The 15137-nt window shown below is 41.3% G+C and overlaps 1 protein-coding gene across 1 annotated transcript in view; it reads right to left on the reverse strand.

Annotated features, from left to right (window-relative positions):
- Positions 1-31: 31 nt before the first annotated feature.
- The window catches only part of LOC104082090 (armadillo repeat protein deleted in velo-cardio-facial syndrome-like), a 53339-nt gene continuing 38233 nt past the window's right edge, over positions 32-15137 (reverse strand). The window contains exons 7-13 of the mRNA XM_009585070.1: positions 14050-14242; positions 12746-12857; positions 12066-12156; positions 10758-10811; positions 5346-5437; positions 3121-3234; positions 32-1702 (exon numbers count right to left, since the gene is read on the reverse strand). Coding sequence (XP_009583365.1) covers positions 3133-3234; positions 5346-5437; positions 10758-10811; positions 12066-12156; positions 12746-12857; positions 14050-14242 — 644 coding nt within the window. The 3' untranslated portion in view covers positions 32-1702; positions 3121-3132. The remainder of the gene's footprint in view (positions 1703-3120; positions 3235-5345; positions 5438-10757; positions 10812-12065; positions 12157-12745; positions 12858-14049; positions 14243-15137) is intronic.

Raw genomic sequence — 15137 nt, forward strand, 5'->3', positions numbered from 1 at the left:
TTTTTTTTTTTAAAGTTTTTAAATTTTTTTTACAAAAATTTTAGATGTTTACTATTACAGTAATATTTTGGGGGAGGTGAGGTTGTTGGATATTTCCCCTTTTTAATTACAAAGGAAACGGCAGGCACTGAAAACCGCAAATGATGTTTGCTAGATTCAAAAATGTGCTTTCCAGTCACACCGTTTTTAGGAGCTTGTTTAAAACTAAATGTGGCAATCAAAGAACAGTGGCAACCAAATAAGATCAGCATAAGTCCTCCGATGCTGCCAGTGTGATATTTGCTTCCTATTCTCACCTGCTGCCCTCCCTTGACCAATGCCTGGAGGAAATCATGATCTGAAGTCACTTAGTTCACGGCACTGCCAGATACCATATATGCAGAGTACGTTCTTGTACTTACACAAAGCAGGCCTTGGCATCTTAGAGGAGAACCGTTGCACATGGGTGATTTTCACATCAAATGAAATATGTAATCTCAAAACAAAACCAAAGGAACGCAGAAATCATGATAATGATTTCAAAAATGCCAAACCAGTTCCCTTTGTGGCATTGTGCATCAGGATCTACAGCCCAAAGCAAACATGGATCCAACAGTGATACATTTATCATCAAAAATGAGTGACAGACGCATCTAAAATTTATAGCATGTTCAAAATAAGACATCCTACAAAAAAGCTCTTATTTTCTTCCAATGTGTTAACAGCTATGGCAAAAGAAATTGTTAAATCATCACCAATGCAACACTGGTACCTTTAAAATGTAAAAGCTCCTTATTGCAATCTTCGAGAACAAGAAAATAAAAAGCCAGCCAACTCCATTTCTCAGCATAGATTTCTGAACCAGGGACACTGAAACCTTCAATAAACTGCTCTTCAGTGTGTGGAAATAAAAACGGCCATTACAGAATTCAAAAGGCAGAAGTATTGTACACCAGATTATAATGATAATATAGCACTGTGATTGATATAGCTTACTCTAAAAGCAGATTATACAGCTTGCATCAACTCTGTCATCCACTCTCCAGTTCATTTGACCAGCGTTTAATAGTTTTTGTTCTGCATTTTCTCCCTTCATTGAAATCCAGTAAACCCACTCAACATTCCTGCACTTTCTGTGGAAATAATAAACCTAAACATTTTTCAAAAAGCCTTTAAAAATGTTAGATTCACAGTTCAAAAGAAATCCCCCAAAACAAAAAACAAAACAATGAGCCCCAAACCAGAAAAGTGCTATTATCTTCATGGCTACACCTACGATATTATTTCAAATATTCTGCAGTTTCTCTTTCACTTGTGAAGCTGTCTTCTTTGCTGCCGCATGACCTTCGCTTCTCATACTTGGCACCATCCACACGTAAGAGTCACCTAAGAACGCAGCCAGCTAGATAGAAGCTTGGATTCTCTTTTCTTGTTTTCTTTCTTTCTTCTTGCAGGAGTGGGAGGGAGGGGGAGGTGGTGGCTATTTCTGGTGGGAATGTAACTGAGTTAAAAACCAAATTGTCTCGCTGTAAGGCATGGTGCTCCGGGGTTGGCAATGGCAGTCAGTTGTGTTTTCTCCCCACATCCTCCTAGAACCTGCAGCCTGGTCAGTGATGCAGCGCCCTCCGAATCTGAATGGCAGTGGTGACTGATGAGATCCTCTGTGTCGATTCAATGTTTGTTTTTCCCCCTCAATTAAAAAAAATGTGGTTGGACTCTAGCCCTGCAAAATAAAGTCAAAATTGATTAACAAGTAACATGACCTTGGTGATCTCCATCACCCAGTGGTAGGACAGTGACTGGAAATGCCAACTCTCCCCAACATATGGGTTCCTGGAAGGGTATGACAGGGAGAAAACAAGCACAGACTTCATTTTTCAAAATCCATACCCCACCTGCAAGCCTTCACTGCTCAGAGGAAGGGTGCAGGAGTGAAGTGTACCGGCAACCACACACACACATTTATCTCTGCCCTTTGGCTCAGCCAACAAGGCTGACCACGCAGTCCTGACCAGCTGTGGGAAGCCAACGGTGCCAGAGTCTGCTCCGTGGCTACATAAGAGCACCTGGCAATGCTGAAAGACTGCTCTGGCATGTGCTTCCAGCCCAGGAACAGAAACAATCTGTAAACACTTAGCACTTATACTAGACTCTTAAAAGAAGAAGGAGGGGGGGTAGGGCGGGAAATCCAACACCACCACCCAAAAACATACAGGAGTTTTCTCTCCCACTAATGCAAGTGATTTCCATGCACAATTATGGGGGTGGATGACGCTCCATGTTTTGGAATTTGGGCCTTTAAAGGCCTATTGTCCACTCTGATGGGAAAGTTGCCCAGAGCCTTCACAAAAGTCACTAAGATTTTCCTTTAGTCATAGCCAGGGGCACAAAACCTGCTGTTCCAAACGTAGCATCACATCTGATGGAGTGCCAGAAGGTATAACCGGGACAGAGGGCTGTCTAGCAAGACAGCAGGAGACAGATTAGCAGTAGCAGGAGTGAAGAAAGGCCAGCAACATTACTGAGGAACTTGACACGTGGCAAAGGCAGAGAATAGAAAGCGACAAAAAGGCACCTGTCTTTAGCAACAGGAAAAAAAACCCAAAGGAATTGAGAAGTGGGAGTTGTGGGTCAATGTTTATTGTGTAACCAAAATCACCTCTCCTTGCAAAGTAACTTGTGTACAGCCAGCAGCTTTCCTGCAGATGGGCAGGGCTGTGTAATTCATGGGAACCTCGGAGGACATCCATAAATAGTCAAGGATACGCTTTTCCTTAAGTCTCAGGCTAATCCTTATAATGAGCAGGGGAAAAAAATGGTTGGAAGCAGGAACACGCTATTCAAATTCATTCCCATGGCCTAACAGCAGAAATCTTTCACATTTCAGCTGACAACCAATCATTCATGATATTAATTTTCTGCCTGGTTATTTGACAGGTTATTTTTTAATCAAACAGTGGTGTTTGATTGCGTTTCATTAAAGATACACTGATTAATATAAACACCACTTTTTTTTCCAACGCATTTTCATTTGTCTGAAAGGACCCAGTTAGCAGTTAGCCTTGAAGAGATTCCACAGCGATACAGATCATGCACGAGACAAGTTAATCACTAGCACCAATTACCATTAAAAGGACCTACCATGCATGCAAATTAGACCCAGGAGTCAACAGGCTGGGGTTTAATGTCACGGGCATCCACGAGATTCACCGAAGCCCTGTTACTCCTGTTAATGTTTTTCCTATTTGTGTCATTCTGCAGCACAGGGTGAGGAGTTAAAGGCAAAACAGAGCAGATTAATCAAACAAAACCACCAAACAAGTCAGCTTAAAGGAGCACAAGGGAAAATTAGTGGTAGAGAAAGAGAAAAGATCAGCAAAGCCACAATACTGGCAAAAGCATCTGCAACAGCCAAAAGGCTGCACTTCCCTGCCATTGTTATCCACAGTTCTCGGCCACTCTTGAGCCTCAGAGCCATGGTTATCAAACAGTTCACAAGCCAGAAGAGCCCACAGATATATTTCTGTTTCACAGCACAGGGAGAAGGATGAGCAGCAGCTACTCAGCTCTGCCCAACTGAGGGCACGGCAGTGCATACCTTTCATGTGTACAACAGGCTAAATTCAGGTTACCCTCTGTCCTTAAAAGCAAGAGGCAGCACAGACTATGGGAGACACATTGTCCAGGTGAAATGTTTTTTCTCCTTTTCTCATGAAAGCAAAGCAGCTACTCACTGAACTCTGGGTTGTGCTTCACTTCAGACATACACTGGAGTTTGGGCTGCTTGATGTGATTTTGAGGGTTGTATCACTTTAATGAATTTTGAGTGGCAAAAATAACAAGTATTTGTTAATTTTCCTGCCTTAGCCTATTTTCCTTAGAAAGACATTTTCTGTCAAGCTCCTATTGATCAACATTCCTATGTCACTTAGTGCATCCATTCCCAGTGCATCCTTGCAAAACATATTAGAACAGTGATGAGGGAACTAGAAGGTTTATTTCGTTGGCACTAGAAGGTTTATTTCGAGGCAGGGCTGTCTCTTGCCACATTGGAGCAGGGGAGCACACTGCATGACTTGAGTGATCAGCTCAGTTTTATCAGTTCCAAAAGCAAATGAAGGAGCATAACTACCTCTACCAAAAAGTCCAAATGGGCAGCCTTCAGCAGGGTGCAGCTACACCCAGAACTGGCAAATTGAAGAGAGTGATCCGTGCTTAAAAAACGTCCAGCTGGATTGAAGCCGTTCTCCAGGGTACACCTTCACGGAAAGGCAGGACGCAGCAGGAAATGCATGACCAGGCAAGTTAATATAGGCAGACTGATGCAGCAGGACATCTTCCTAATTCGTGATCTATGGAAATATTTTTCTCCAAATCACATTTTTATTTCCCTTGTTCAATAATAGTGTGTCTTCCTTTCAGTTGACTGAAGTTTAATTGTTTCCACTGAACATGAATCACCTGGATTTTCTGATATTATCAGCAACGTGCTGAAGGTTATTAAGGACAGCCTTCTGCAGACTAACAACAGTATTTCCTACCATGACTCTTGTTTCACTGAATCTTCCTCTTCCTCCCCTTCCTCCTCAAAATTACTTCCCCAGGGAAAAACACAAGCTTGTTTTGAGGCCAGGGAGAACTGACGGCCACTGCATTAAGCGACTTTTAAAAAGGTCTGCTGAAAAGGCGTAGCAATGCAACAGAAATTACACAGAGCCTACTAAGCCACATTTGCACACAACCCACAATACAAAGAGCTTTGTGAAGTAAGATTTTTTTTTTTTTTTTTAAATTATAAAGTTGTTTAAATGTGTTTTTAGAAGGCACACACATAACTATGCATATCTTTCCCTCCCTCTCCATCTCCTTGGCCCATGCCCATAGTCCACCGTCAGGACTGTGAACGAGTGTTGGGGAAACGAATACTGTTCACCACACTGCTGTACACAGACAGACAAGCTCACACCTTCTTCTCATGCTGAAAACAATAAAGCAGTGTGACAGTCACAGTCTGAAGTGACTATTCTCGGAACAAAGTCTGAGCACACTTATACACTTTAGGGCCAGGGAATGCTGCCTGGACGAGGGTGACAGAACAAACACTTCCTATTTTTACAACCTCATCCATTTACAAGAACACAGTGATTACCTGCGTTTGCTCCTGCACTGGAAAGCAGCATTTTGTTTTTATTTCTAGTTAGCCTAGTGCTAAGTTACAAAATGGTGCCTTTATCTAAAAAAAAGAAAAAAAAAAAAGCCCTTTACAGCCCCCTGGTGAGTAACTACCCTATATTTCTTGCTGAGGACACCAGGCTTCCTCTCTTTTAAAGGCACTAACTAGCATTCAGCAGTAAGAGGAAGCTCACTTTTAAAGGTTCTTTCTCTGAGGCATCCCCTGTGTTATCACTGGTCTTGTATTTGCGCTCCTTGTCCCGGTGATCGATGGTGGAGTACCCATCTGAGGAGAAATAACACGACAGTCAGGCATGAAGCACAAATAAGAGCAAAAACAGAGCTGATGCTAGCAGAATTCTCCAGCAAAGAAACAGGAAAATAAACCATCACAACCCAAAGATGCTGGCATCCTGCTCTTCACATGTGCTCCAGCTCTGAAATTTCATTTTTACCAGCTTAAAACAAAACAGAAAAGCCCTCTTTTTATATCGCTGCCAGATGCTGGCACTCATTAGCAAGCAGCACTGTTTTCATCCCAGCCTGCTGCAGTTCTTAGTATGCCCAAGGAAAGCAGCAAGTTGTCATCTCGCGCCCTGTGGCTAATGAGCTCCAAATTCAGCCGAAATCTTGTGTTCCTTGCTTAGCAGCCTGATTAATTGGCTGTGTTCATTCTCTGAAAGCTCTGCAGCATGTTCCCACTCTTCCTGAGCCTGACTACTAGCAGGACATGACAATAATTTGGAAGAGTCCCTTTCAGAGCACCGAAAAAAAGGACCTGTCGAGTTGGAAGAAATCTTGATGCAAACCCTGCTGTGCTTGGACTGTCTTTCATTACAAAGTAGCACCTGTTGATGCTTTTTCTCCTGACAACTAAGAAACAATATGAAAGCGTGATGAACACAAGGAAGAAAAGTGTGAGAGGGTTTTGTAAAGAAATGGCTCTAATTATTTCAGAACCTTTGCTTTGAATCATTGTTAGCCAATGCAAATCTTAATTTATTTTCCTGATGCATCAGATTTCCCTCATTATCAGTGACAGATAGATCCTCTCCTGCTCTGCTTTGACAGTATTGTAATCTGGAGTAAATGACACTCAAATTTATAGCTCCCTGTAGGCTTTTGTTTTCCCCTATGTAATTGAGGGATCATTAATGTTTTCATGTTCTTAGAACCACAAAAAGGCTTTACATAAACTACCAAAATGCTCCTCTCTTGGTTTATTACTTGCCCGCAACAGGTTAAGAAAAAGTAACTCATGTTTTTTGTGGGGTTCCCATGGCATAAAGAGGCACTGTTTGCCCACATGACAAAAGCACACGCAGCTAGAGTGACTTGTACCAAACAGTCACAGGGCAGGGCCCTCAATGACATTTATGCTGGCCACAGCCAGGTTGAGTTTTAAAAGAGCTGTAGTTTTCCTACGCATCTTATGGATCAAAGTGCACACAGACCTGCAACAAGCACCTGAAGTACCATATATTTATGACATCGTGGATAGTGACAGATTATTTAACCATGCCACCTAAAAATAACTAAAGAATTTTGGAGTTACACATGTAGTACACAGATCTTAAAGCATGAAAATAATTCTTACACAGAGCTTAACTTACAATTATTTGTTGATAATGAAGATGCCTAACATTCTTGGCTATTCCTTTCGAACAAAAAAGAAAAAACCTAAAGCCTACCAGCTGCATCCAGCTACCCAGCCAGCATTTGTAGAGGAACGCATGACCAGTAATTCTCTTTCAAATGACAGGCATGAATACTGCCAGTAAGTCATATTCTAAAAATTCATTATTTATTTAGGAGTAAATAGTTCACATAGGTATGTATTTAAATGACGGAAATATGCTGACTCCCCCAAAAAATCAAACTCACAACAACTGAGCGGTAGCTTTTTACAATCTGGTATTAATGATACTCACAATGATGTAACGGATCACTTTGCATTTTTGTAGTGCCATCATCACGGGTGATCCACAAACATTTTTTAAATGAATTGCCAAAGATACAAAGGAAACCTTTAACCTCCCCCCAGAAAGCAACAGCTACTAACTGAAGTATAGCAGCTGTGATTCTTCCCAGGGAGCAAGGTCAGAAGTAAGGGCTGTAATCACAAAAAATTAGAAGCACAACAGATCTTTAATACTACTAAAAAATTAAAAAACATGCTTAGCCAGGACAGCAGCAACAGGAAGATCAAGCTTTTGCACAGAGGCAGTAATCTAACAACAAAGAACAGCCAAGAACTTTGTTCTTCATATCTAAGTTTCAACATATTTTGCAATTCATACTGTCAGCCCACTGTTGTGTGGTCTGCATGCTAATGGTGCCACACACATCAGCGCTAATGGCTTATGTGTTTCTAAAAACCACAGAGTGTGCTATGACTCTGTCAAGATAAGCAGCAGCAGAGATAGGAAGTTCATGATTTGAGCTAATAAAATGAGAAATATCTTGAAGGAGGCTGCATCAGAGAAGTAATACTTCAGTTCCCCAAGGACCACAGCTCTCCAAAGAAATTAGAAAGTACTGCTTCTCCCATGTTTCAGATTCGTTCTAAAAAGTGATCAGAATTAACTCTGTTTCTATGGCATAAAGGAGACCTATACAGATCTTACTGCTCCAAGGTTTAAGTGCATTATTCTGAGTTAATACAATCGAATGTATAGGCAAAAGTTATATTGGTCAATAGAAGCACATCCCATTCTTAGCTTGTTTATTCCTCTCTCTCAACTTTCTGCTTGTTGTCTTCTGTGTTGCTTCACTGACTATCTCCCATTGACTCTGCAGCAACATCTTAATGTCATCACAAATTACAGGACCAAATGTCTGCTGAGTGTCAGTCTATCCGTGCCCTCACACAGCTCTCAACTTACTAAGATCAAACCTCTGGACCCATCAAAAAGGAGGAGGAGGAGAAAGGAAAAGTTATGCCTGAAGATGGGCATGTAGGACAGGGGCATCTGAACTGTGTGTCTCTGGTCTGAACAATTCCCAGCTCCCAGATGCTCTTGTCTGACTGACTGTAGGTTAACTGAGGCACAGATACAGTTTTAGAGAACTCACAAATTCGGCATACAGCCTTGAGATCACAGTTCTGCTGCTTCTACAGACAGCTCAGGGTCACAGCCACCCTCAGGCAGCACTGTGACAATAAGCATTGATGATCTTCAGATTACTCGATGCAGAGCCACTTGTCTGGAGCTGATGAAGCCTGACAGACCTGAGCTATCTCTGCACTGGGCTGTCTAGTGCATCCCACGGTAACTCATAATACATGTTTTCTTCCATCTCTCAGGACATCCACGCTCTGCACAGGCCCTCCCATTGCTCCAGACAACAGGAATCTGACTGGTCTAGTACTGCCAGCTGACGGGGAACGTCTCTTTCTACCTCCCTAGCCACAGTGATAGCAAATTGATTTCCTTTATAGAGAAGAATGACCCCCACAGCATTAGCAAACAAGTTGAGATACCCACTGCAATTTTCTTTTTGCAATCTTGAAAAAGAATCAACATGGGTTAACAGTAAAGGCCCAGGCACCAAGACAGCTGAACCCTGATGAAAAGGGGCAACCGAGGAGCGGCAGACAGGCGGTGGTGTTCTGGAACAAGCAGTCTTGTACACTGCAGGGGAACAGGATGAACACTCTGGGCTGGAAGGACCTGGCTAAACGGATGGGTACCTCTAACATACGTGTGGCATGGAAATCCACTGAATTCTGCACTGACACACTGTAATGTGTTGGAGGCAATTACAGTTCAGTACCAAAGCGGTACACCAGAAAGATAATTATGCAACATAAAAGCATCTGAATTAAATGAAATGAACAACAAAAAGCTGGAGGCAGATGAGAATTCTCTAAAACACAGCGAATATAAAGTAGAAAGATCTTAGGGCAAGTGAAGTCAGAAAGAGAGGAAGGCAAGGGAAAAACACATGACTGAAACCAGGGCACAGGGCTTTCTGCAATAAAAAGAAATAAAAAGATAAGCTGGCATGCCAAACAACTTTCTCTGGTACTCTGTCATGCATTTTCTTTGCAAACCTAAGTGAGAACAGTCTCTCCTGGAGGCTCAACATAGACTGGTGTGGAGTATGTGGGGATACAACCAAACTGTGCTTACTGGAGGTACAAACCCAGAGGACTGCATGTTGATGTTCTGCTCCTTATATCTGCCAGTTCACTCCAGAGTGGAAAAAGAACAAAAACTCCAGAATACAACAGTCCACAATGAAGTTAAAATCATAAAATAAAGTCTAGAGCAGCTCCTCACGTAAGTACGCCCATAAGACAAAAAACACATGGCATTTGGAAGAGCCTGAAGGAAAGAGGTGAAGTATTAAGTTGTTATTCCAGTTCCTTGGAATTAAGGATAGTAAACTGGGTAAATTAATTTAGTCCCTTCTCAGCTGACCTCTGAAACAGCACAAAGTTATAGTCATATTGGAGTTAAAAAGCACTCAAGAGTTGGGGTCAGGAAAACTTGCCAGCTTTTATCTTCTAATAATGATGAACAGCCCAGACAATGTGCCTGATGTTGTACATATGCTGTTAATTTGCACTTCATTTTGTACTCAGAGCTGTACCAGTAACTCCTGAAAGCATAAGGTGACAATTAATATTGAGACTATAAAAAAATCAGCACTGCCCATACTGCAGCACCTGCTAGCACACAGCTATCCTGCCAGGCAATCTTCTCTGAAGTTATTTTCTTCCGTTGTGAGAACAAATGTTTCAGTGTTCCCTTAGGCAAAATACATATGGACAGTTGATTAATGGCAGGTGGCATCTCATTTGTCTAAGAATACAAAAGGTAATATACACTTTTATTTTAACTTCTGAACATGCTTGGCTTTCAGCTTGGTTCTAACTTGCTATTTTTTCAGCTACAATCACAAATAGCAGTATATCAAACTGTTTGATCTGGAAGCATTAATATAGGTATTTAAATAAAAATAACATCAACCGGAAGAAGTAAAGCGAATTCCCAAGAGACCACACAGCACCTTTATCTACCTCAGTAAAGAAAAAAAACCCTCTACAAGTCTTAAACTACAGAGCTGATCAATCTCAAAGCACTGCATTGACAGTAGGTGGCTGTTCTCAGTCTATAGGAAAAGCCAGGCCTGGCTAGATGCAGGTAAATGAAAGGTAGAGCCAGGAATACCATCCATACTAACTTATTTTTGGTGTTAACTACAGAAAACAAAAGCAGAACGGATTTAAACACAAGCGTTACACTGAAGTAAATTTTCAACTCTTTTTTTCCTTCTGAATCCTCAGACTTCCAGATCTGTAATAGGGAATGCAGCTGCCTCAAGGGCCAGAGACTAAAATGAAGGCTAGGTCAGTGTATCTCCAATATATGCTTAAAGTAGTGGAGAAATTGGTGTGTACACTCTACATATATTGATAGGGAAAAAAAGATAGGAAAAAAAACGACGACCGATCTTTTGTAAGGTAATGTTCTGTTTTTAAATGTCAGCTTTATCCATCTGAAAGAATACCACCTAGAGAAATAGTTGAACTTTCCCGTGAGTGACAGTGTGCTCTATTGAAACAGACAGAGGGTTTGATCTATGACTGAATTTACCTGGGCCAAGTTCATCCATAGGTATCATATCACGACTCCCAGTCTTCTCATTATCTATAAAACAGAAACATTGAAACGACTTGAGTTACATTTGCTTTTCTCAACACCTGGTATTTTTAAATTAGTCACAGGACCAGAGAGGTCCATAAAGTACTGAACGCAGACACTATTGTAAAAAAAAAAAAAAAAAAAAAAAACCAACAAAACCAACAGAAACCCCAAACTATTTAACTGTTTTCCATTCAGAAAGGGAAGTTTGATTTAAGCTCTCCAGAGAGCACAGGTAATCCTTACACTTCTTGCTTTGGCACTGTAATATAGAACTCTTCCTCTCCAAGTGACAACAGAAACCGCAATTCTGCTTCGGACTACCTACCACTATTAACAAGCTTCTCTCTGGTCTCTCCGGAATAGAAGAGAAAGAAAATAAGTAAGGGTGCAGCTTCACATGGCACACAATCCAACCTAGCAGCCTGCTGAGCCAACAGAAAGCTAACCCACAAAGAAAACAAGAAGTTTATTGTCAGATCAGCAAACTGACCCAAGTCATCCTTTGTCTGCATAATCTGCCAGATTTGATCAAAGACAGGGAAGGTGGGAACAGGCAGGGCAGCGTAGGGCTGTCTTTCCGCAGTAATCTGCAGTTAAACCAGGTAAAGAGCAACATGGCAAACTCTGCTGTAGGAGACTAAACATCTCTGAAAAGAAATTTTGACATCTGAGCGTTAGAAACTAGAACCAGATCCAGAGACAAAGCAATCATAATGAAATTAAAGCTGGAGCTACACCAGTGTCGGTACGGCTGCATCGGGCCCCCTGAAAAAGCAGAGACAGGTTTAGCTAGCGTCTGGATAAACCACCTCCAATGAAAAAACTGCCCAGTAGAGGAAGCAGCACGGCCCAAACAGGCACGTTTATTTAGAAAGAAAAAGACTCCAGTACTGCTGAGGGGTAAGGCCAAGCCCCCTGCCTGGCTGAAGGCTAGATTTATTAATATATAACACTGTGGAACGAGGCTGTTCTCCTCTTTTGAAGTTCCAACTCACGTCTATCCCAAATTCTCCCAGGAAGATTTAACTGATTATGTTGCGTGCAAGTTGAGAAAATAACATCAGTGGCACACATTTCACAAGGGAAGGAATACTATCCATATCGAACTAACAGGACTGATCATTTTGGGACTGTGGGGTAAAAAATCACCACACAAATAATACATTTTTACCCCCTCACGCCATAACACAGATGTGGCAAATCCAGAAAACAAGCAAGTAAAGCACAATAGAAAAAGCAATAAAGAGCAGAACTGACCTTGACTTTTATCCACCAGAGGCAAAGTGCTGTCGTCATAGCCTGACCTGCCAGCAGTACCTTTGGAACCCTTCGGAGTTGCAGAAACAGACTACGAGACAAAAATCACATAAATATGAAATTGCTACTCAGGGAAATTGGACAAGAAAAATAAACAAACCAACAGTATGGAGAGAGATTATGGAATGCTGCTAAGCCGCCCTTCTGCTGATAATTTGGCACTGGAGTATTTTTATTTTCCTATAGATTTGTTGGTGAATTTTTTTTTCCTATTATCTAAATGGCAGCATTGTTGGTCTGTAAAAGGAGCAAAACCTTTTCACAAGGAAAGATGAGGAGGCTGCATGTCAAGAACAGGTGGCTGCCCTACACTGCTAGATGGAATGTTTCAAATGAAAGACAACTAAGAAGAGACATGCTAATTCTTCCTCCAGTAAAACATGAGCATTTGGCCTATACCAGGTGGCATACTTCCAAAACCTAAAAAGATACATTTCACAGACCACTGAAAAACATACCCAGCAAGTATATGCATGACGCTGTGACTGAATAGATTACAATACATTGTTCTATCACCTAGAAGAACAGAACCAAAGCCCACAGACGGTAATATTAGACTAAGTTAGGACATCTTCCACTTAGGCATTTCCATAACTGCATCTAAGACCCAGCATCTTTACCTGGAAGTGTGATTTGTTCCACCCATCCTTCTGCAGGGCATTTCGTAGTTCTTTATAGCTCCAGATCATCTGAAGAACGTGAGATGCTGCTTTTGTTTCTCTGGGAGACTGGCTGATTTGCAAGATAAAGTTAGAGCTTAAGTATCAAGCAATATAAGACTATTTGTATCCTGACCTCTTTGCACCAAAAACAATATATCCAGGAGATAACCTAGTACTCCATACAGCTATTCTTTGAACCTATAAGCTATAGGATATATGTGAAATCATTCAGTGACTTCTTCATACCTATAGGTATTTGCTGACAAAAAAAAAAAAAATTCCAAACAAAAGTTGTAAATTGTGCAGATTTCTGGGTTTTCACGTGTATTGCTCGGCAAGCACTGAGGCAAGGGTGACCCTTTTGTCTTGTAGCTGTCATTAAAAAAAAACAGATGGATTCCATCCTGCCTGGATTTATTTAGGAAAAAACCCAACAAAACAAGTTCTAAGCCACTTGTCAAACCTTCACCCCAACTTACATCTATTCCTCACAATTCAATGAAGTTGCTTCATGGTTTAGAACACCTTAACAAAGCAATTTGGGTCAGCAAAAAATAAGCTTTTTTTAAACAGAAAATGAAATTTTACCCATTCCTTACTAAGTCAGTACCCTCTATAAAATAACACAGGGCTAGATTCTTGGTTGTCTCTCGTATTTCGTAACAATGCAACCCAACAAAGTCTTCAGCTACTCTCCCAAAAGTTTGCTGAAAATACACCTACTATGTCTACCTGGCTGAACTATACGAAACAAACTTTTCTCTAAAGCAGTCAGAACACAGTTTTCAACAGAACTGCAGAGTGAAAATTTGTCTCTTCAAATTACCACCACCAGCCCTTCGGCCAGAATGATTACTGCACATCATTAACCATTTTACTTAACAGGAACAGATTTCATCACTGGCATTCCAGGAATGGAACACTGCCACAGGAAAAAGGCCTCCCACGCTAAAAATAAAGATCATGGTTTCACTGCAAATGATGTCTGCTAAATGCATACATGGTGCTAAAATGTATCTGACGAGGAGAGAGCATGTCTTAACATGACTGAAGTGACTACTCAATTAACTTTTTTTTTTAATCAAGTAAACCTATTAAAGGTGCTGACTGTTTTTACTGAGCATATATTAATTGCTCTGAAATTAAAGGCTCTGAAAGATTAGGATGCTTGAATACTCTCACAAAGCAAAAGCTGCTGTTCACAGTGACATTTTCATGTTTGCAGTGAGTTCTTATGCATTTTGCTTTCAACTGTCACTTACCTTGACTTGCTGATAGCTACCAGCTTCTGAATGCCCTGTGTCTGGATCAGAGACCTTGCATTTTCTGAGCTGTCAGTAATGATTTCATGGATAGTATTCAACACCGCAACCACTGTATCCTCTTCCAGGTTCTTTGCAGATCTCTGTTGCCTGCTGGGCAAATTTCTTACCAGCTCACCCATGGCATAACTACCTAGATACGGGGAAGAGATACCATTAGTCAGCGCTAATGAGCATTTCAGCTTCCCATCCTGAATGATAAAACTCAAGGGTGTTTGCCAGGTCAAAAAACTTTATAATGCACATGTTTTGAACCTCAAGACTGCAACCTAACAGTTATCATTCATTATTTCAAGGTGATTGAGAGTTGATACCCAAGACAAACTCCTTCATCATGAACGCTAAAATGTATTGAGGGGAAAAAAAAAGCAATCTTTATTGAGAATTTTACAGCCAGCATCTATCATACTTTGCAATGCCTGAGGCAAAAAGCATCCAGTAGCGGCTGCTAATGCCACATATTCATGCTAATACACGCACTTGGCTTACTCAACTTAGCCTTGTAATAGGTCTTCTGGGGCAAGGTGTGCAGCCATGCATTTATTAACCTTCCCCCAGCAAAGGTAAGAGTATTTCCTCCCGGGTGCAGTTAGCCTTCTCAGTATATAGTACTGGAGAAAAAACAAGGAGTCGGAGTTTATCACTCCCAGGTGTCCGTCTGTACCATTTGCCTAGCTACACCTCTGAACTATTAAAAAAAGAACCTGAAGGCAGAATCCCACCTTGCTATTTGTTAGTATCAACTTGGATGATGGCCCTAAACATGTGACCAACATTTCCTGGCCTGACAAGGTTATAGTTTAAACAAATGCATCAGTTAAATACAGAGGCATCCAGAGGAAAACTCAACTCACAGCTGAACCTTTCAGATTCCTGCTTATGGGCAGGTGAATGCTTATTTATCCCCTTGGATAGGAGCTAGTGAGCGCTGCTGAAGAACTAACTTGAAGAAGAGTAAGTTGTTTGGCGTCCAGCTTCTACAAGCAACTACCACGCAAAAGAATGAGAAGGGAAGGAGGAAGCGAGAA

The sequence above is a fragment of the Fulmarus glacialis genome, unplaced genomic scaffold (assembly GCF_000690835.1).
Source record: "Fulmarus glacialis isolate BGI_N327 unplaced genomic scaffold, ASM69083v1 scaffold16079, whole genome shotgun sequence".
Lineage (NCBI taxonomy): Eukaryota > Metazoa > Chordata > Aves > Procellariiformes > Procellariidae > Fulmarus > Fulmarus glacialis.